Source organism: Tyto alba, unplaced genomic scaffold, assembly GCF_018691265.1.
Source record: "Tyto alba isolate M040663 unplaced genomic scaffold, T.alba_DEE_v4.0 Super-Scaffold_2, whole genome shotgun sequence".
NCBI lineage: Eukaryota > Metazoa > Chordata > Aves > Strigiformes > Tytonidae > Tyto > Tyto alba.
Window position 1 is genome coordinate 53,494,766 of NW_024881282.1, and position 22,590 is coordinate 53,517,355.

A 22,590-nucleotide genomic window follows, 5' to 3' on the forward strand; every position below is an offset into this window, starting at 1 on the left:
TTCAGTACATAACCATGCATTTTACTGGGCTTCCAAATAGCACCCATTTACTTTATTTTTTCAAATATATTTACTGGGAAAGTTTGGAGGAAAATTTTCCTCTTTTTTGACTAACATCAGCTGCATGTTGTTTGCACACATTCAAAAAAAAATCCTATTAAATGAGAACTTCCATGAGAAGGAACATAATGTAGTTAGTTGTCTAAAAACATCCACCATCTTCTGCAGCCCAGGCTTGCAAGAAAATGCTGTTTATTTCCTACTCACAACCTCAGCCCCTCCCTGGACAGGGGCTTTGTTTGAGTCATAGCCACTGAACTGTTAATATCTCTTTAGGCACCTCCACAACTGGATTTGTGGATCTGGGCTTTTGTACTAAAAGCAAGAAGAGATCTGATTAACAACAGATATTTGGCAGTAAGAAGAAAATAAATTGCCGCAATCTTTAGAGACACTCTTTAGAGAACAAGTTTCCTTTCTTGAGTCTGAACTTTGAATCATAGTCTTTAACCTTCAGGAGAGGATTTTTACTCATTGTGGTGTAATTCACTTCCTCTCAAGTCTGTAATACTCTGTGTAGCTAGTCCTCAGGGCTTTCAGCATGATTCTTCTTTTCCCTTTGGTCCACGAAGAAGTGCCTGTTCGGGGGGCTGTTAAGAGGCAGGCTGGAGCTATGCATAGTGCCTGATTCATTACTGCCCTAATTCAGCTTTACTTCATTTGATCATCAACATCTGCTGACTCGGTTTATAGTTTAAATTGTATTTTTTAAAATTGTGGAGAGTGTTCCGGATAATGGATAATTCTCTGCAATCTTAATTTGTAATCCAGCAATTTTATATGCAATAACAATAAGCAACAGGTATAGAGCTATTCATTAAGTTTTCATTCATTCCAGTTCACAATACACAAATACTTTGTAGAAACCCAACTAAGTCTATAAGAATCTCACTACTGACATCAGTGAGGTCAGGATTTCACCTTTTACCTTTCATGAATGCCCCACTGAGAAGTGAGGCTGCAAGAAGAACATTCATGTCCATGTATCAGAATTGGCACACTAGCAAGTCTATTGTAAGGGATGCATCCTGGATAATTTTGCGTGCTTGAAAAATATCACTCTCCCCCAGCTCTTAAAAAAACCTCAAGTCAACAGAAATCATTAGGAAGTAGAAACAGTCCATTTGTCACAGCTCTTAAATCACTCTGCACTGACTGTGTCAGCTCTCCTTTCAGACACGAGATTTTTCATTCAACAGTTCCATTTCCAAATATAGTCACTTGTCTAAATGTCTGCTCAGTGGAAATAAATATCTGTAGAAGAAATAAAATCAATTTATAGTGCATACTCCTACGACTCCACCAAAACTATGACTGGTAAAAATAAAATCTATGCTTACTGGACAACTAAGCTTTAAGTTTTGTAATTTTTTTCCTGCATACTTTTGGCATTTCAGTGAGTTCACTGTATAGTCTGGAATCACTTTTTAGTTTATTGTGTGATATTTACCTTCTCCAAGTGTCCTCTGCAGCAAGTCATGTTTTGCTTGAAGTTTTGTAATAAGATTACTACCTTCCAGATATTCTCTGAATTTCTGTAGAAATATAGATCAATCTGTTACTATGTATGGCACATAAATTCCAGGAACTTCTGCATAATGTTTACTTCAGGTGTTTGGTCTATATCATATGAATGAGGAAGCAACCAACATACCATGAAATAGAATTGCTCCGTTTCCTGCTGGTTAGCTCTTCTTTTTGCAATGCTAGGCTTACTCAGGTATGTCTCAGAGACTGTTGACTTCACAGATTCCGTTGAGCGACTGTGCTGGAAACACTCTGACACATCATAGTCTTCAATGGTGACCATATCTTGTATTGTCTGCAGGGTAGCCTCGGTTGTTTTCTTAACCTGGTGTTTAAAAGCACGATTTGCCAAATGCAAGATAAATATATATCAGAACAGCTTAGAGGGGAAGCTCATTACTCAAAATAATTTTCTGTCACACTCCCCCAAACAAACTGGTGTGTGAATGTGAAAAATTAGGTGTACTATAACAGATATCTATGTAACAGAAGGATGACATGATTAGGTTTCCTGTCTAGTTCTCTGCTTTACCATGGTCCAATCCACAAACATGGATGCACTTATTTGTTGACTGTATACCACTCTCAAGCATTTGTTTCCTGAAATTAGAATTGAAATGTGACATGTTTTGATTATGGTCCCTAATCTGGGAGGCAACAGAGATGATGATACGCTGCTCTGAAGGGTTAACTCTCCTAAGTGGGTCAATGTATTAGATTGAGTATGTCCATCCAAGGATCTGGCTGCCAGAACAATGTGTTCTTCCAAGATGAAAATCTGTGACACTGTTCTACACAGAGCTATGGTAAGGAGTACAGTGATGTTCAAATTGCAAAAGTGGAATACACAGCTGGAGGAGGGGGCTGGAGGAAGAATGATTTACACCAGCCTCACAGCACTTCCTATGAGCTATGGAGCACCGTTGCTCATAGTGGAAACCAGGGCACGAAGGGGCTGTGGAACAGGGGATGCAGTGTTTCCACAGTGCAATAGAGTAACTGGCAAGATTTGCAAGGATGTGATTTACCTCCCAGTTCTGTTTCAGAAGAGTCTCTAGTAGAGTCAACTTAACCAAATCATGAACACTCCTACACACATCTCCAGTGTAGGCAAATATCCTTTCTGTGCCTGCCAACATGATTTCTCCCCCCATGCCTTTGTGCTTCACTTTACTGAAAGAAATAATCTTTCTCCTTCCTTTTTTGTCTTTGTTACCTTGAGAAACTTCCTGAATTTAAGTGCTTTTTTTTCAAGACGACTGTACATGTCTCATGGACATTAATACTTCATCCTGGGCATTCAGCACATAACATAGAATAAGAAAAACTGGAATTGTGAAAACTTATCAGTAAAGTACACCAAGAAATTAAATTATCCCTAAGTTTTAATTTAGGAAAAGATTCTCACTTAAACTGAGGGCTTTGAACACTGCCTGAAATGGGATAAAAGTGCAATTTGTACCCCCTGGGAGGCCTCTCTCTGCTGCCAGAGCAGGGGAAAGAGAACAGCATAGCTTTTCTGTATTTTACAAAAAAATGCACTTTAGTTTACTAGGTAAGCTATTCCCATCACAGGCATTCAGTACTCACATTTATAAATAGGTGTAGCTGAAAGCATAAGAGATTTTGATTCTGCTACCAGAAAAGACAGTCCAGGTTCCTTTGTACTACAGAAGTAGCAATCTGGGGACTGGACAGAGGGTGGTTGCAGAAGACAGTAACCGTGCTCAGTGGCTTTCTGCCGCAAAACTTTAAAAATATGTGCTCTAACAACTTTACACTGAAAAACCTACAAAACACAGAACTCAGTAACGTGAACGTATGGACAAGTAAAAAATGAAGTTTCCAAACCTCTATAAATCAGACAAGGATCTACCTTATCTTATTTGCCAGTATTTGATTTTTAGAATTAAAACAGCTTATACAGATTGAAGCCATTTCAGGGTCATTTACATGCTTCTGACAAGGTAGAAAACATAGTACTTTCCTGAAAATGGTGTTCAATGCACAGCCTTTGCAGACACAGATCTTACCTCCTCATTTTCAATTTTCAGTGTGGCCAATCGTGACTGTAGTTGCTGATACCTAAGCATAAGCTCAGCTTGCACAGGTTGCTGGGCAGTGACCTGACAAACCTAATAAAGAATCAAAAAGAGCTGTAAGATGCAAGGAATTAAAAAAACAGACAATAGTCTTTGGTTGCTCTCCTTAAAACTAGGTGAATTCCTACCAAAGCTATTAAATTTTAATAAAGCGGACAATAAAATGTTCCTGTCTAAATTGAAAGTATTTATGTGTTACAAGGTGTGGCACTACATACTGCAGCTTATGACTACAGAGCACAGCCTTGTATGGCTGCTTTGCGTTGCTTCTTTATCACAGAAACACAAACCCTGGAGTTACCTTCAGATAAAAGTTGTACATGGGTGATTCTGCATTCTGCTTTGCTAGTGGACTTTGGTGTAGCAGAACAGGGCACAGCTGGGGGTATCCTGCACGCTTGAAATCTCCAGATGATAAAATGGGGGAGGAAGAAGGGGAAAAGGCTGCATTTCAGAACGTACAATTTGGTGCAGTTCTGCAGCTGCTCTCAAATAGCACCCACAAGCTCTGTTATGGATGGGGCAGGTAGTGAAGACATAAAGGCACTACTTAAACTGGTGCTGGACTGAGCACAGGTTGGCCAGAAAATTCGCAGCAATGTCATTATGAGTAATATAGAATATAATAACACACAGTGGTTTTTACTTGAGAACTCTGGAGGTACTCAGAACAGCGCTGCCAGTTTTGCAAAATGTTATTGCTGATCCACTTGCTTTTGGGTAGCAGTTAGCAGCTTTTACCAAACTCTTTGTGAAAGGGGATAAATTCTCTGTCTTGGTATATATAAGAACAGAAACAGTCACCGTGGGGATACTTGTCAGTACACCAACCTCATCACCCATATGAGACTGGAACTCAAATTTCATTGGTGGACAAAAAGCAGTGGGGTACATCTCCATGAATCTCTGCTTGTCGCTTCGTGGCTCCAAGCTGTCAACTGCATTTTCGATGATGTCTAAGCCCTCGTGCCTGGAAGTTTCAAGGTTATACTCTGCAGAAAGGTATGTTCTTAGGGCTCTGTTCAGACTAGCATGGTATCCAAGATCGCAACACTAAAAGCACAATAAAGGGAAAAGAAAATAAATTAAAAAGGAGGAACACCATTCCAATATCCCAAGCCACAAACTGTCACTAAAATTTGCCATCCTAAAATTCTTCTGTCTTTGAAGTATTTTATGAATTATCTTCAAAATTAAAATACAATACTAGGGTCAAGTTATTAAGTATTTAGTATTCTCATTCCGTTGCAAATATGAAAGGACAGTTTTAGAAAAGTGATTAGACGTACATGTATGGCAATATGTTTGCATTTGTTTATCAGATACAGATATGCAGTCACTGTATTTACACAGAAAAGGTCTGGGACTCCACACAAGTGGGCTTTACAGTATTATTGTCATATGTAAGCCTTAGATCATCTATTTAAACCCACTCTTACATACTCAACCATCTAAGTCAACGCCAGCACCAAACCAAAAATAAAGCAATTTCTGCTCAAAATTTCTGTCTGTGCCCAAACAGAAACCCCCACAACTGTCTCTAGCATTAGCAGCCCATTCAAGACACTTTTTGATGCAGTAAGAATGGTTTAATATCCTTTCCCCTGATGGTGAAAACGTATTTACTGTAAACACCTTATTTCCCATGCTCAGACAGAACCAGCAATGTGCATCACAATACTAAATGCAGAAAGTCATAATTTATGTCTTTTTTTTTCTAGGGGTGAGAATAACACTGGAATGTAATTGAAACCTAATTGGTAGAACATAAAGTTGCATTTGTTCTTGAATTTTAAACAACTTTGGTTTGCATTATTCATGATTGGTTAATATTTTAGAGGAACAGTGGAATATATTTTTTAAATGTCACAGCAGTAACGTATCAAGCAATTGTTTCCTTATTTTTTTCCTCACATTACACAGTAAATAATATCCTCAGCTTCTGCTCAGTGAGCTTCCAGGTAATGGCAGATGTATCGCAGACCTCTCTGTCACCCCAACAGCAGCACATCAGTCTGCTAACGGTTGCGGTTGCGGACAAAGCAATGTTCTTTATGCAAACAGGACAGATTTGTCCCAGTGAGAGGCCAATGCCTGGCTAGGGCCATCAGGGAGGTGCCCACTCGCAGTTTAAAACCATCCTTCCCTGCAGGACTCGCAAGTTAAGAGATGCAGTTGGGTAAAGGAGCAATTTGAATTCAGTTCATTGTGTACTATGCTTATATGCATACCTCCCTCACAGCTATTGCAAACCCTCGGGACTCATGGAATCATGTCCCCTTCCCCTTCCTCTTACTTATTTGAAAAGGGAGAGAAAGAGAGAGTGAGACAGACAGACAGATGCACGCACTGCACAAGAAAGAGTTTTCAATCTATTTACCATACGTAAACCTGTGTGTAGAAGAGAAAGAAATCCCTCACATCTTGCTTGCCTCAAGTGCACTAATGACTAGTGATCAAACTGCTCTCTGAAATCTGACAACAGAGAGCTGCTTTATTCACAACAAAACTTCCAGCAAGACTAAGTTTTCAGTCCTAGTAAGTTAACACCACATAGTTATTGCAGATGGGACGGTGACTCTCCAAAAACCAGTTGCTGAGCCATTTAAAGAAAAAGGGAAAAAAGATGTCATGTTCAGTCAAACAAACATAGGTTAGCCTCTCTCTTTTGCATTGATAGAATAGAAATTTGTTACACTTACTAAAACAGCCACTCAACTTCTATACGAAAGCACATCCATATTTCAGAGATCTCCAGCCTAAAATATTGTTTCTAAAAGGAAAAGTCTCTTGGTGTTTTTCTCTTGTTCTGTGTCAAATCAGATCTCATATTTAATTCACTATCTTGGATGGAAAAGACAGACTGGAAGTGCTGATAAGAAAGTGGATCAGGACAGCTGTTTTATTTCATGTGCATTAGTCTCAGAGAGACCTCATGGAAGATTAAACAGAGAGGAAATGAGAAATAGAGGGCAATGCCAGGTTTAGCATGGCCAACTATCCATGTGTTATAAAACTACAGGCATCTAGAGCCTGAATTTTGGCTCTAGAGGATTAATCTGAGTATTAATAGAAAGCTTATTGATTTCCAATTAGAGTTGTGTGGGTTTCTGATGCAGCTTTTTTTCAAGTTGGAACAGCCTGTATGCTGTGACAGTACCAAGGTCTTCACTTGTTTAACCCTTAATCTACTCAGTAACTATCACCATGGTTACCTCTGGCAGGTGATGGCAGCTGAACAGGGTAACAAATACAGCATCTTAGCCAAGAAGGATTCTTCAAGTGAAGCAGAATATCCTGCCAGACTAAGGCATGTACTTGCAATGCCAACGCCAGCAGAGCAAACAGGAACTAACTCCAGAACCTGAACTAATGCTTTATCACCAATGGCTCTTTGAATGGAGTTTAAAATGCCTGAATTTGGAATTTTGCTTTGCCAATTTAAGTGAAAATAGAATTTGTATAAGTAAAGTTATTATTTTAAAAGCAAAAATAACCACTCAGTAGATATCACAACATTCAATTCTGCCAGACTGTAGTTCACTTTCTCCAAAATTTGGAGACAAACATGATTTTAATTGGGGAATGGCTCTGTCACAATATCAACTCATGGCTACTCAAAAAGAAGAGTACCTTTTAAATCTGCTAGTAGCAGTGATGGTTCAGAGAGCTGTTTATAATGGAGATGGCACTTTGGGTATTTGTTCATTACTAAGACAAAAAATTTAAGGTACTGCCACTAAATTGTTGCCCCCACCACATCCTGTCTGACTAGGCTTAGAAAAAAAAAAATCACCAACCCTTCTGGTGTTGCAAAAAAGTACATATGTATGTACCTACACACACACACGCATGCATGTACACAGAATTTTCAGGAAAAACCTGTAGATTTGTAAAAAGATTTGTAAAGTTCAAACAAGCAACCACACTGTTAGCCAAAACAAATATGAATCTTTGAGGTGCACTTATCAGCACACTAAGACTATAGCCTAGATGCTATCAATCTATGGGCTGGAGAGATGAGATGACATTTGGTGCAGTAAGACATGAAGATGAGAAATGAGGGAATGAAGTCATAGACTATGAGTTTTATTGCATTTCTGCATTCATGAAGACTTTTGGTTGGGCAAACTGGAGTGGAAATGAGTGATGCATTTGGGATATGTGTGAAAAATTAATTTTGTAATTTGCATTTTATTCTTATTTGGAATTAAATCAGAAGCAGTCTCAAGAGCATTTACTGTCTTTATTGCACCCCAGAGTATATTTAGGCTTGAACAAAACAAACTGCAGTGCTTAGCATAGAGCTTCAACCAAACAACCAAGCTGCTCTTCATTTAATTTCAGGAAGAATAATAATAAAATTCTACTGACAGTGGAGAAAGAAATTAATAAAAAATGCCTTAACCTCTGAATAAGTCACCTTCTAATCATCCTGGTACACAGACATCAACATTCAAATCAAAGGGATCTGGCTGTACATATGATATTTATGAGAACTTATGTAATAAAGATTGTGAGCTGCACACACTCTACCCTAGTTTTAAGCGTGGTTCTATGAATGATTAACGAAGAATCTCTACAGAATAAATTAAGTTCATAACAGCTAAATGTTCCCTAACTTCTTAACCATCCAAATCATGCAGACTGCAATTAGAGATTCAGAAACACCACTCTAAGAAAGACCAACACATGAATATTTTATTTATTCCAGTGGCAGAACTACAGTCAAATTGTTTTGATCACTATTTCCTAGCATTTATCTTCAGATCGTATGAGTTCATGGTAAATCTGAAAAAAGGTCCCTACCTTCCTCTTATATCCAGATAAATCTAATAAACTCAATCACATGGAAATCTTCAAGAAAATGAGTAGTAAACTCAAGTAGTATGTGCCATATGGACAAACGTTGGTACTAACAGTCAGATTAGCAGGGGTGTGTACTCTGTTGCTCCTCTGAAACTCACAGTCTTAAAAAAAAAAATCTACATACTGGGTAAAGCTTATTTAATTTAGCTAAAAAGTAATCTTTACTACTTTTTACATGTTACAAATAAAGAAAAAACCTAATCCTGTCCTCCACTTGAACTAGATCCTACTATATAGTCAGCAGAGAAGAATTATTCAACAGAAAATTCAAATTCCTCTAGTACAAGATGCAGAGGACAGAAATATATTGTGTATATCAAATCCTGTTTATCTTCCTACTTCTTTGCAAATGTTGGTCCCAAGCCTCAGCTCACTAAATGCATTAAAACATCCAGCTAAAGAGTGCAGCAATATTTTTATCTTGCTTTTATCACAAGGGCTTAAGATGAACAGCAGCTCATCATTTTAAGTCAGAAGCCCTGATCTTTGTTAATGAAATGAAAGAGTTGAATAGTTCAGACTGAGTTCAGCTGAGGAATTGCAATTTAGGAGTTTCCATATGAGCCTCATAAATGGAAGATGCAGTGGAATGCAAATGAAAAAACAATTTTTTTTTTGTTGTTAAAGAAAAAAAAGTCCCACAACACTACCCAATCTTGTTACTAAAAATTTATTGAACAGTTCACTGCATTCCTTCATATATTTATCCCATTTTTATCAGACATATTTTTCAGTAATGTAGGAAAACATTCAGTTTCACTTATGGGTAACACCAACAGGGAGACCTAAACCCCTCCCATGTAAACTGGAATTCAGACGCAGAGGAGAGGTAATGCCCTGATGTACACGCAAAGAGAGAGAGTTCAGGGAAGCATGGAAAGTCATGCAGGCAGATGGGGACAAAGTACAGAGGGCAAAGAATGAAATTGCCACCACTGCTCTGAAAACTCTGAATCGTACCATGACAGTAATAGATTTACAGAATGAGATAGTCTGGACTGTTGCAACATATGGCCAGTGGGAAGCATGTCTCACATTCCAATGATATAACCCCCAAATCTTGCCAACACTCTTGCACTTACGAAAAGCATTTCCTTTGTCAAGTAGCAAACACTCTGTCTAGATACCAATGCTTTCACAGCATATTCTGATTAAATACAAATGTCTGAAAGACACTTCATTTAATCAAGCTCACAATTGGATTAAATTGGCTCTGAAGCAAATTCTGGTTGCACATGTTTACAGCCTACCCTTACAAAACACTGATGCAAAGGGCAGCTAGACTTTCCATTTAAATTCCTTAGGGAAGAGTAATTTCTAAAGCCATTTTGCCAAAAGAATGCTATTGTCTACACTGGTCCACAGCTTGGAAAAAGCCAAGCAAAGTAGGTATCATTTTCCTGTGTTATTAAATATTGTAGAATATATGTTTCTGTTAAAAACCAGCAGTTAGAAAGCTCTAGTCTACATGGTTGCGTAAATATCTTTACATACACTAACTACAAAGAGTGTTGTCTTTGTATATGTATGCACAGAGAGCTTCACTTCCCCTCCTCTCAAAATTCTTTGTGATGCTCTAGGCCTGTGGTTCCTCCCCTCAGCTTTCACTGTTACAGCAACCTCTGTGGACATCAATGAAATGGGTAAGAATCAGGTGCATTTCCCAACCTGAGAAAGTTTTGACCGAGTAGAAGCATGCACTGGAGACATTCACTGGTAAATACAAGCTCCAAGAGAGAAGGCAGGAGAGACAAAATCAGCATCTTTCCAAAGTCTGAAGGAGTGAGGGTGCTGGGAACAGAGGGAAAGGGACCTTTCCTTCCTGCCAGCAGCCAGGAAGAACTCATAAAGTTCACATCTATCAGACATGGACCAACTAGAAGCTAAAAATACATCATACTTTAAGCAGTACCAGGAAAATCATGCATTAGGTAGGGACAACTTCTCACTTGGGTGGTACCCTAGCAGGTATGCTGCTTGTCCTTAGTTTTCCTCCCTGATCATCTTATCTATCGGGATCCTGATAAGTGTTTTAATTGCCTGGGCAGGCCAGGTGGGTGGAAGAGGATGTGCAGGTACATGGGTGTACATTAGACAGGGACAATATAAAGCAGAATAAACCAGAAGAAAGAAGACATGCAACCGTGAGTAGGAAAGAGGAAGAAAAGAGATATTGAGATAGAGACAGCAAGAAATACTGAAAACACAAAAAAAGATACATCACCATCTCTTATAAGAAAGAATCAAGAAAAAAATAAAGCAAAGCCATTTGGAGAGAAAAAATTTGAAAGGAAAAGGAAATAGTTGTAACAAAATCAGGCAATATTTTATAAATTACAGGAAAACAGAAATGTCAAAGAAAACTGATTCTCAGTATTTAGAAAACATACAGTAAAACACACAAAGTGAAGATATTTCAGTCCATTCATCTCAAGAAGGCATTTTTCCCCTTCTCTATCACGCTTTGCCTCTCCAGACAGTAGAAATGAGAAATCTCTTGTTAAATTCTGCATTAAGTTGTATTACAAACCAGAGCTCAGCTGTCTTATCTTTGTGATGAACAGCCCACCAGAAATGACTGTATGTGAATGTTATATACTATTGTAAATAACAAATGCTATTGTTGCAGTAGAAAGCATATTCAAATACCTAGCATTTCATACGGGCCACAGAGGTGTACTCACTGACTTATTCAACGCTATATTGCTAGCGAATAAATATTCTTGAGCTTGTGTTTGCTGATTCCAAATTTTTTCTATCAAATAAGTGGTCAGCTTATGAAGAGAGTGGGACATGATATGAATGTGGGATCCTCCCTTCATATCATCTAAAAATGTCAGTAGTACAGGTTATGGAGACCAAATGCTAGTACAAGTCAACAGCAGTATATAACCTCATTCTCCTAGGATGCTCTCACAGGAATAACTTAGTGAAAATCAGTTACAATTCTGTTGACAGTACATAATACAGGATTGATTGTGTCTGTTCTGCAAACTACATAAAATAAGAAAAAAGGCAGTGAATATTTGATTCAATGACTAAATGGATGAAAAGAAATTATTTTGAAGACACGGAGGAAATGCCGCCTTCTGACTTAAAATACCATTATTAGATGCTCACTTAAGCAGCTTATCTTGTAAAAAATATTTGTACCTCAGAAATCCTTTTACAGTAAAAAATGGAAATGTCTGCCTTTTTTGTGTTACTCTTGTCATATTTTCTCTTGCCACATGGGGAGAAAACATAATCTAACTTTAAAGGAATGGGTTCAGCATCTTATTGGCACTTTACTTTGTGAAACATAAAGCTGAATGGAAAATCTGTTGATTATACCATACAATATTATAAATGGTAAGCGTATTGCAGGCAACCCATATGACTAATGCATTCCTTTTGAAAATGAAATAAACTGGAAAAGTATTATTCCTGAACAGAATAAACATAAAAACAAATGTGCCAATACTTACGTCAATTAAATCCGAAAGGTCATGAATGTAATACTTGAAAACAGAAGCATTGGTTGCTTCAAGGGTGAGCAGGTATTCATTACGGGCCTTAATAGATTTCAGCTTGTTTTCAGAATATTTTGCTTGACGCTAGAAAAAAGATTGTATATTAATGTATTTGAATTACTTCATTTCGGATATGTAGCAAAAATGGTAACAATTCAAGCACACATTCCTGTTAACAAGAATGAATCTCAGTTGCCAGCCTGTTATGCATATAATAAATGTAATACAAAGTGATAACTCATTATTTTGTTTCAAATGGAACAAACCATATAGTAAGAATTATACTGGGAATAAAGTATTCCCATCTCTGAACTGCAATTAAGTCAAGTTATCTATAACCCACTGCTAGTTTATTATGTTTATCTTGTTTAATTTTATTTCCCAGCTGGACTTCTCTGTCTATTACCACGTCAAAGAATGTCAGAAATGCACTGAATTTACTTCAAATGAAGTTAAATAAAAGGACTATTTACTTTTTCCTTCATTTTTTCAATCTTTTTCACAGAGCTCCGTCTCTGGTGCCTTTCTTCTAGTCGAATATGAAAAACAGGGTCTCCCGACCTCCCAATCTGTTTTTCTTCTTGCTTCTCTGCCTCCTTCAGTTTGCTTTCTGCACTGATGCTCTCTGCATGATACATGTGGTATGTTTTCATGACCTGCAGAAAACAGATTCAAAGGACAGTTAGGACAAAATAAAAATACAAATGTATCTACAGAAAAATCAGAGGGTCTTTGAGTAAAACACTATCTTACAAACATGGAGCTTGGATAAGTTTCTTCGCCAACAGGGACTGAGGATTTCTGGTTGCATTTTTATTTTATTTCAATATATCTAAAATTCTAATGTTCAGAGTGCTTTACCAAGCACTATGAATGAAGAGAAAGGTGATGGAGAACTACGTGTAATGTAAGAGTGTGAGAGCATCTCTTACCCTGCCTCACTTCTCCTTAGAAGGGCCTTGCATCACCGAAACGTTTTGATAGGCAGTGGGGCAGCATGTTATCAAGTATTTCAGTCAAAAGTTGTGTAGAAAATTTTGGGGGGGATTTTTTTTTTCATTGCTCTGATAGGAATGAGCAAAATCCTTATTAAATTTCAGGATTCCTGTCTTTGAATGGAAACATGAAATAACGAGCAATAAAATCAAATCTATGTCAGTGCCATATCTATCTGACTTCTTCAGCGCTAAGTTAACAGCTCGGCTTCTGTTTGAAAGCAGAAGGAGCCCTTCATCGCTGAGGAAAGGGGAAGGAAGCAGAGGCAACAGGAAGCTCCTGTCTGGGAGCACATCCCCAGCCAGCTGGATGTCCGTCCATGGCCTGAAAAGAAGTATCTCCCAACCGTGCAGCCAGCAGATTGGGCGTGACCTAAAAGCAGATGAGAGCTGGAGAAGGAGACACCTGATACATCAGCTGTGAAGATGCTCTCCCCATACCCCCCCAGTTAATACCATTATCTTCACCCTACACACATGCTGGCTCTGCAGCCAAGAGAGCTTGGGCTGCCAGCCTGCAAATACATGCTTGCACAGACGACAAAGAGGGAGAAGGACTGGTTCAGCCCAGTCCTCCCTTTCTTCTTCAAGCAAGAAAAGCCTCAGCTTGAATGCTGTGCAGTGGGCAGCAAGCAACCACAAACCACCCGCCTCTGCTGGGGGGGCTCTCTGCCCACCTCCAGCACAGAAAGCCTCTTTCCACCTTCCTCAGCCTTTTTTTGTTGTTTTATTTTGGGTTTTTGTTGTTGTTGTCTTAAGTTTCAAGCAAGGAACAACGCACAAAGGCATCCATGGGCAGCCAGCGGCCTCCTCTCTTCTTCACAGGGTGTCAGAGCGCTCTCCCCAGCAGATGTTATCTTTGGGCTGAGGCCACATAAGCCATTCACATCTCCTCCCAGGAAAGAATCAAACGGGAATCAGCATAGCTTTGTGTGACCCAAAGAGGAGCCAGAGTAGTTTGGGGAGCTGCCTTGCACTAAAGCTGGGTAGTGCAATTTTGCTGCAGCACAGCTGGGCGTGGATCGACACAACCCAACTACGTGCCATGTCAGGTGGTGGCTGAACTGATGCATATTTAAAGTGTTGCGCAACAGAAAGAAAGAAGGTGTTAGAGAACTGCAATTCTGCATAACCACATATGTTATGCATGTTATGCACCATAAATGTATGCCACTATTTAATACTGATGCCATGCTCTTGATACAACTGAAATAGGACTGATACTAAAAATGAAACAGGCAACTCTTCACTAACTTCCTGTAGGAAGGTAAACCAGTTAGAGACACGCATCAAAAAGAATGGCCTTGTTTTTATTTTTAAAAACATATGTTTACAGCTCTCTGTTGAAAAAAACCCAAACTGCCTGGAGCAGGGCTTAGTGTTATTGCTGCTGCTGCTATTTCACAACACAGTTGTGCTCTGAGGCCCAACCAGAGTGCAGAGCTCCCTGCCCGAGCACTGCCTACACCCACCGGGAACAGCCGCTGCCCCAGCAGCTCACAGTCCACACGGATGAGGCAAAATCCCGAAGATGAAACAAGCCAAGCTGGGAAGAGGAGGCAAGCCTGCACAGCTGAGACCTGCATGGTTCCCAGCTTAAGCAAACGGCACGTTCAGATCCCTAATATCCTGCACTGCTACCAAAGGCATTTCTAAAGTTGTCAATAATCTGTACCCGGGGAGTCTAACTCGTATAGCTACATGGAAAGAATTACTGAAATGAAAAGAAATGCAGTTCTTAAAGAAATGACTTCTAAAACAAACCTGAGAATCACAGAAAGTGATATGACTCTATTAAAAATGATGGGAAGAGGAAATTAAAAACAAGGTTGTGCCCTTCTCTTTTGTCCTTTTTATTCATTTTTTTTAGTGCTTCTTTACAGAAGTCTACAGGTGTTTGCTTCTATTTTTTATCTTTTGTTCTGTGTCAGCTCCAGAGACTTTTTAGTTGGTGGGACAACGCTAACTCATGTGTCTTACCACTTAGGAAAGTTATTTACTTTTCTACTCCCTCAGTTTCTCTGTCTGCAAAGAGGGAAATATTATTATTATTATTATTATTATTATTATTATTATTATTATTATTATTATTATTATTATTATTATTATTATTATTATTCTCAGAGTTTCCTAACATCACATCTCAAAGCATCTGACTGAAGTGGTAGAAACAAGGATTTGTTCTGCTTGACAAAACCACTAAGCACTGAGGTTTTTGAAGCATTTTTTCTCAGTGCCATGTAGCCCAGTGGACTAGGCATAAATGTCCTCCTGCACCAGCTGTGACATTTCAGCTTTCCTTCTTGTTGAGTGAAGGAGTACAAGCGTATCACTACCAGCTCTCACCGAGAGGCTCAGATGCCTCCACGCTGACTCTGCTAACCTCACATCACTGAAGAGTACTTCTTTCTCTCATTGCCTGCTTACAGCACATGCTACCAATTCCAGAGTGTCTCACCATACACCAATTGAAAGTCAAGTTTTGTGTGAGGGTGACATGGAGAACAAAGAAGTCTATTTGAAATCCATGTTTTTGCAATGAACTCTGCACAAGTTCTTGGTCCAAATGATTCCTAAGATAACTAAAATTGAAAAAGAAGCCCTCCCCTTGGCAGTATACTCAGGGCTGGACAACAGTCCTACCTAAGCCATGAAGGTTTAGAAATCAATACAGACTACGTACAGAGCAGTGATCAGCCCATGCATTTCAATCCTGTCCAGTTTGTTATGTTGACAGCGCTGCTTATCTCATGCACTAGTGACATCATTATTTTGCAGGCCTCTGGGGAAAGCTGACAGCTCCAGCCTTTTTCATGATTTGTCAATGTTTTTAAGAGCTGATATTGCAGCAGCTAAAACTTAACTTGAGAAAACATTAGACAGACAAATACGGAAAATAAATGGGAACAAGCTAGGGAGCTGGCTTCCAAGTATTTCAGTGCATACTTTCTCAATAAATTAGCTTAGAATTTGCATGCTAAGTTGCATATATGACTCTCTCCCTTAATGTTATACCCTCTTTTCTCCCTGGAGTTTTTAAGACTGTTAGATACTGTAGAGGACAGTAACAGGCTTGCCTAATTCTTGTAAATAGACTTACTGTATGAAGAGTTCTGAGATCCACATATCTCTGATCTGTGAATACATAACAGATCCATAGATCTGTTATTCAAATGACAAATAATCTGGTGAAATAAGCAATACTGCCTCTGAAATGTCCACCAAACTGTTGAATGATAGACTATCCTGTGAGAGTATCCATCACTGAACTGACTGTAATTAGTCCCCAAAGTGCTTATTGATCAGCCATCAAGTATGCACTGAAAAGAGAGAGCAAGGTCGTAATTCTGCAGATGCTGAACTGTCATCATTACCTATGCTGCACTTCTCTACCGTGGTGAAAAAGCATTGTTAAATGTATCCTAGTCCCCTTCTAAAATTAAATGGTAAGTTTATCTCCTATTAATTTAGCAGGTTTATTCCGCTGATCCAGTGATGTAAAATACAGATTTCTGTCAGATAGGTGAGACTACAAGCAGATGAAAAAGATTATACTACCCAAACTATGTACTCTCCCACTTGTAGGTGACAGACTGTTCACTCAGTGATATAAATGTCTCATTTTGTGTGCCAAATTTTCAGCATCATTCATAAGAGCTCAGCAAGTATGCTTAGGGTAGAAGATAGCACTTATCACGGGGAAGGGCACATTAGAGTAAACCCTTAGATAATTATTTTATTTAAACCCACAACTGTTATCTGGGCAAATCCATCAACAAGACAGTAATTAGTGCTGTACTTCTGTGGGCTAGCAAGATGCTGGCTTTCTTTTTCTATATGCATACTTCTTTTCCAGAAAGCTTAACCCAGCCTACTAAGACTGTATACTACAAAGTTAAAATAGGTTAGAATTACCATGTGTTATCACGTGTTTCATTTTTATAACAACACTACATAATTAAGAGCTTTTTCATTGTGTTTCTCAGGAAATAGGCATTTAATGGAACAGTAGTTCATCCCTGTTGCAATTACCGTGTCTGAATTGTTTCACAATTGTCTCTGCTAAATTGTGAGTTCTTATCAGAGGGTGGAGTTGCAAGGGATTCATTAAATCAGGTTAGCTAGTACTTTCCCCAAGATACAAGTAAAATCTTATGCTAATTTTACTATATCAGTAGCCTCTAGCAGTTAAGTAGGCTCAGTGTTAGCTCTTTTCAGCATCCGGTTCATTTCCAAAGCAACCTCTGATGTGGTTCAAGGAATTGTTACTGATATATTACTACCAATACAGAATTACTGATTTCACATTCTCAGATCTCTGGTGTGCCTACAGTAAATTGGACTTAGCTTTTCTACAGAGAATACAGATTCTGTTTTATTTCAGCAAAGAAAAAAGAAAATCTGGCAGCAACTACCTTGAGAAATTAAACGGCCAAGATTTTTAAAGAGTAAGATAAAGCAATGGAAAATGCAAGCAGCACAGCAGCCCTGTCTTATTTAATATTAAATTGTTTGCTTCAGACTGTCACTACTTTTTCATTTTTCTGAAAGCCTTACATTTGTATTGCTTGTGAAAAGTGTGATGCCAGTGAGTAATTTCGAAAGCCAAGTGGGAGACATGAAGATGTATTTTTAAGATGTGCATCACTTTTCTCCACCATTCATCCTCATCCTTATTACTAGAACAGCTCTGTATTTTTAGCAAACTGGTCACCCCATTGATCCCCCCCGACTCCTTTAGAGGTCATTTATGAATATGTCCTCACCCCTAAATAAATCCAGTGGAGATCTCCCTCCACTGCAAGAAAAGATTCTGCCTACCTTCTGTTTCCTACCATTCCTAATCACTCAGACGTTACTGTCATATTCCAGTATTTGATCTGATAACACAGGATATTTTAACTTTCCAGAGAGATGGAAGAAGGGTTTGACAGGGGAGCTTTCTCTGCTGCAAAGGTGATCCATTGTAAAATCAATAATCTGTTGCCTCTTTAAGTCAACATGTAAGGGGTCTTCTAAATTTCTCAGTTCACAAAAAACATCAACCTAAACCTCCTGCTTTTTTCAGTTTGAACAACTTTTTTTCCTGTAATTGTCAGGAAATAACCTCCATTCTGTGACCCCACATAACTAACTGGGCTCCTCCTTCCCCACTCACGTAAAATGTAGGCCTTGCTCTAGTTTCAAGAGCTTATATCCTTATGTGAAATATGGGACTAATTACTAGTCTACATTGACTGAAAGTGTAATAGGGAGAGGAGTAAGAGAGGAATGAAGCAGCTGGGATGCTGCAGACCTGAAAATACTGACTGGCTGGCACAGCCAGGAAGAAGCCATGCACAATTAAAAGTACTCACCACTCATAATTTACTGAACTTGCAAAGACACAGACTGAAGCATAGCTATTCAATTATTTTTAGCATGTTGTTTTGAGTCATAATTTAAGAACCAGTGCATAAAATACTAAGAATTGAAAATACAGACTATATAAATGCATTTTCACTAGTCATGTGAGTAACATGTAGAAAACACATGAATATGTAATGTAATGTGTAGGAAAACCTTCTCTATGTAAAAGAGACAGAAAATGAAAAAGTAGTTTCCCTTACAAAATCCTGATTATTCCATCAAAATAAGCCTGCTTTGCTCACAGGTTCTTAGAACATCTTCTGAAGCCTCAGTTCACCTGCTTCTGTTCTTATTTTTTCAACAATCCTGTACATGATGTGTAATTTCAATGAGGATGGCACAAGCCAAAGTCAACACAAAGCAAGCTAGTCCCAGGGAGTGAATGAAGACCTATGATACTAATCTCCTATTTCCATGATAATTCCTAGTGATGAAAACAGGAAAAAGAATTAATTACATAAAGTGTAAGCAATGAGAAAGGTCTCTTATTAGCTTGCATGTTTAAAGAACAGTAGGTATTTAATACACCAAACTGTCTGATTTTTTTTTTTTTGGACAATTTATTTCAGTTCTGAGCTTTTCTACATTAAATAATCAGTCAAAATGCTTTCTAGTCTCTCTCTCAAAGGCAGAGGATCAAACTTTCACAAGTTAAAGAATATCTTTGAGCAGAAAGTTTTTTTAATTTAAAATCTTTGTTACACACTCATAGTGGAAGGTTGCATGTCTCTTCAATTCCTCAGTGATTTCTTTTCTTCTCTTAAAACAGTTTCTTCTTTGCAAAACCTATGGCACTGCTTATTGACTTGTTCGATCTAAAAATCGTCAAAACCAACAGACACAACTCCCTAACTGCAGCAGGTTTTAGATCTGGCCCTATGAACAGGTTAAAAATGATATCTCTGAGGCAGAAGTGCAAGACTAGATTTTCAGAGTTGGGTCCCTAAGTAACCTTTTTTTCTGACACCTTCTACAATACAGAAGACTAAGACACCTGATACAGTGTTGTCACCTGAAGAAAAGTCAGTTGTTATTCTGATACTTAGCAGTCTGTGTTGGAACTCATCCATTAAAAATATTTGGACTAAATCAGTAGCAATTCCTTTAAACATTGCATTTATTTTGCATCATTCTAGATAAACTGGGTTCAAGATACGTGATGCTCGAGAAGTCTGAAAGCAGGCGTGATGAAGCCTCAGATCTGGCTGGTGTGCTAGAGATGGGTGGGTAAAGCCTCCCAGCATCTGGGTTTGAAACAAGCATTTAATCCAGCCCCTGACCCCATAGCATTAAAGCAATCCAGGCAAGTAGTCTTAAACCTTGTCAGTGGAGCAAACAACACATTTGATTAAAAGAGTTACAGTGGAGCTGCAGAACTACTGTGTGTGCCTGAACACGTCTGCCTAAGGAACCTACTCCTCATCTGAGAAGTATCAAGGAATATAATTAAATTATAATTTCTTTACATTGACTATGCATCTGTGCCTCAGCACAAACACTTCTTACTATTTTATCTTTTACTGATTTTAATTCTATTCTGTCATTCTCTTCAACATGTTTTTATTCACAACTGCTTTTTTTTATTTCTGGAGGGTGATCTTAATTTACAATGCTTTCTTGTAAGATAAGGAATGAGGATAAGAAGTAAACAGATTATTAAACCTTTCTTCATACACACCTGCATTTCATTAAAAGTTCCAATACCTTCCCCTCACTCAAAGGCTTTAGAAGTATTTAAATTCCAAAAAGGCTTCACATTTTAACAATTATAATTCATGCACATATCATTCCTTTAAAAAAAATCAGAACTGAGAGAGACTTCAATATTAGTATATTATTCACTGATTTGAAATTAATTTGCTTTCTTTTGGACGTAAAGATATATCTCATAATAGTAAGACTGAATTTTATTTTTTTTCTTCCCATAAATCATGGGGCAAAGAGGAAGATGACTTCTCCTTCTTGTAACCAACTGAGAAACATACCTCCTGGATTTTAAAATTGTGGATACTTGTTTTGGTAAGGCCACTGTGATCTTATTGTGTAAACGGTGAATGTCACACAGAATTAAAAACCTATGCATGAGGTTTCCATGTGTTTAGATACCTTTCTACCGTTATGTACACAAGCACATATATTAGACAGATATGCTGAGGCTCATTCTCAAGATGCAATCAGTGGAACTGATGTTATTCTGCACTATATTGTCACTTTACTAAGCATGAGTTGTATCTGGCTAAATATAGGCATTTACAGCTGACCAGTTCCTTTACAAACAATGAAAAACTAGACCATGGAGTTAACAATATAGATCACTTCACCCGAAGCAGACGCTTCTATCTGATCAAAGGGGTCTGATCTCCTCATATTAGGTTTCCAGTGACTATAACTGGAACCCAGATAGCAAGCTAAGATATTTGTACCTACATGGCAGATGCCTCAAAATTAGGTGAAGTAGATTCCATCCCAAGAAACTATCCTGCAGCAGTAACCTAATTAAAATTTTGCACATGCTCTGTATTTTACTAACTTCAAAAAATTTATTATTTTACAGAAATCTTAAATTCTGAGAAAAGAATTAGCATTCACTGGAAGCCATAATATAGAAGTTAATATCTGAATAAATCTGTAGCTATCAGTGTGAAGATATAGCACCATAGTGAAGAAAACCAATGAAAATACCAAAATCCAGTCCTGCAAGTTTTCACTGGTGATTCAGCAAAGTATTTCAGCTCATGCTTCGCTGTTTTCCTACCCAGGGAGCAGTGTCACTAATCCGGTGCCTCACCAGGCACTGGAGTTATGCAACTGTTTAATTGAGACAAGGCCATGTCTTCAGGGCTTACTCACCACTGAAGCCCCACTTGTGCAATGGCTCCTACAGTCGCTGATCCCCTGCAGCTGTGTGAATTGTCTGCGGCTATCACTACTTTGCAGAAGCTGATCTCGGCATACTTCACTGACTACAGGCCTGAGCCAAAGAGGTTTTGCAGTATCACAGCCTACAAAAATCAGTGGTGATTTCAGAGGAAAATAAAATAAAAAAAAAATTTTAAAAAAAAGAAAAAAAAAAAACCACAAAAATGAAAAAAACAAAACAAAAAAACCCAAAACAAACAAACAAAAACCCAAACTGAATAAGAACCCTCAAAAAACCAAAAAGTTTAGGTAGGTTTTAGGAATTCGTGTCCATAACTACAACCCAAAAGAACCCAGGACACTGAGATAGGTCTAAATTTCTTTGGATCTTCTTTTTGCCACCTAAGTTTTTCTTGATTTCAAATGCTCTTCAGTCCATCCACTGATGGGTACATAGTTTTACTTAGGTCAAAAGAAAAACAGACAGTATACACAAAAGTAATGTTTGACTAACTTCTCCTTGAGATGAGTGGGTCTCTGATATCTTCCTAAACTTCCTTAAAATCACAAATTGTTTCTTGATATAGATATTGTGAGGTATTTTCCTGGTCCCCCAAATCCTGAGGCTAGGGAATGGAGCAGTCTACAGGCTGTTATGCACAGTACTGGAGCATAGATGCTTCAGTTCTTCCATATAGAAGGGAGAATTTAGATGTACAACTTCCTCAAGCACCAGGAATCAACAGACTTTTGCAAGAGGTGGATGTCACCAGTACCTCTTCACTGTATAGCTATGTTTAAACAAAAAGTAATTATTGTTTTGTTCTTTCTCAGAATGTATCCCCTCAAAAATATTTTGGAAAATGTTTTTTACGTAGACAAGACATCATCCACTAGTAACAAGTTGGGTAGATGAGTTTCAAAGAGGAAAAGAAGTTTAGACATACCTTCTCTCAAATTTTCTGGTGGGTTAGCAGCAGCTTGCCAGAATGCTTAAAGTTTTTATTTCTTGACCTCTCTGAATGGTATGGAAAGTCTACACAACCCTCTATTTTTCTTCTTATTATTTACTTATCCCAGGAAGGGAGAGGGGAGGGTACATAAGTAACATTTACTGTTTTTACTGAGTGTAGTCCATGAGTCAAACCAAGCAGATGGCAGCATGGACAAAAACAAGACAGAAAAGGAAGCAGCTTTGCTCTGGGTAAGCTCTGAGTAGAAATGCTTCATTAATAATCAACAAACCTTATAATATAC

At 38.2% G+C, this 22,590-nt stretch overlaps 1 protein-coding gene across 2 annotated transcripts in view; it reads right to left on the reverse strand.

The window, feature by feature from the left end:
* SRGAP1 (SLIT-ROBO Rho GTPase activating protein 1) overlaps nt 1–22,590 on the reverse strand; it is a 156,584-nt gene that overhangs the window by 37,779 nt on the left and 96,215 nt on the right. For both annotated transcript variants that reach the window (XM_042792414.1, XM_042792413.1), the window contains exons 5-10: nt 12,544–12,726; nt 12,026–12,154; nt 4,521–4,742; nt 3,621–3,722; nt 1,715–1,912; nt 1,511–1,595 (exon numbers count right to left, since the gene is read on the reverse strand). In XM_042792414.1, coding sequence (XP_042648348.1) covers nt 1,511–1,595; nt 1,715–1,912; nt 3,621–3,722; nt 4,521–4,742; nt 12,026–12,154; nt 12,544–12,726 — 919 coding nt within the window. The remainder of the gene's footprint in view (nt 1–1,510; nt 1,596–1,714; nt 1,913–3,620; nt 3,723–4,520; nt 4,743–12,025; nt 12,155–12,543; nt 12,727–22,590) is intronic.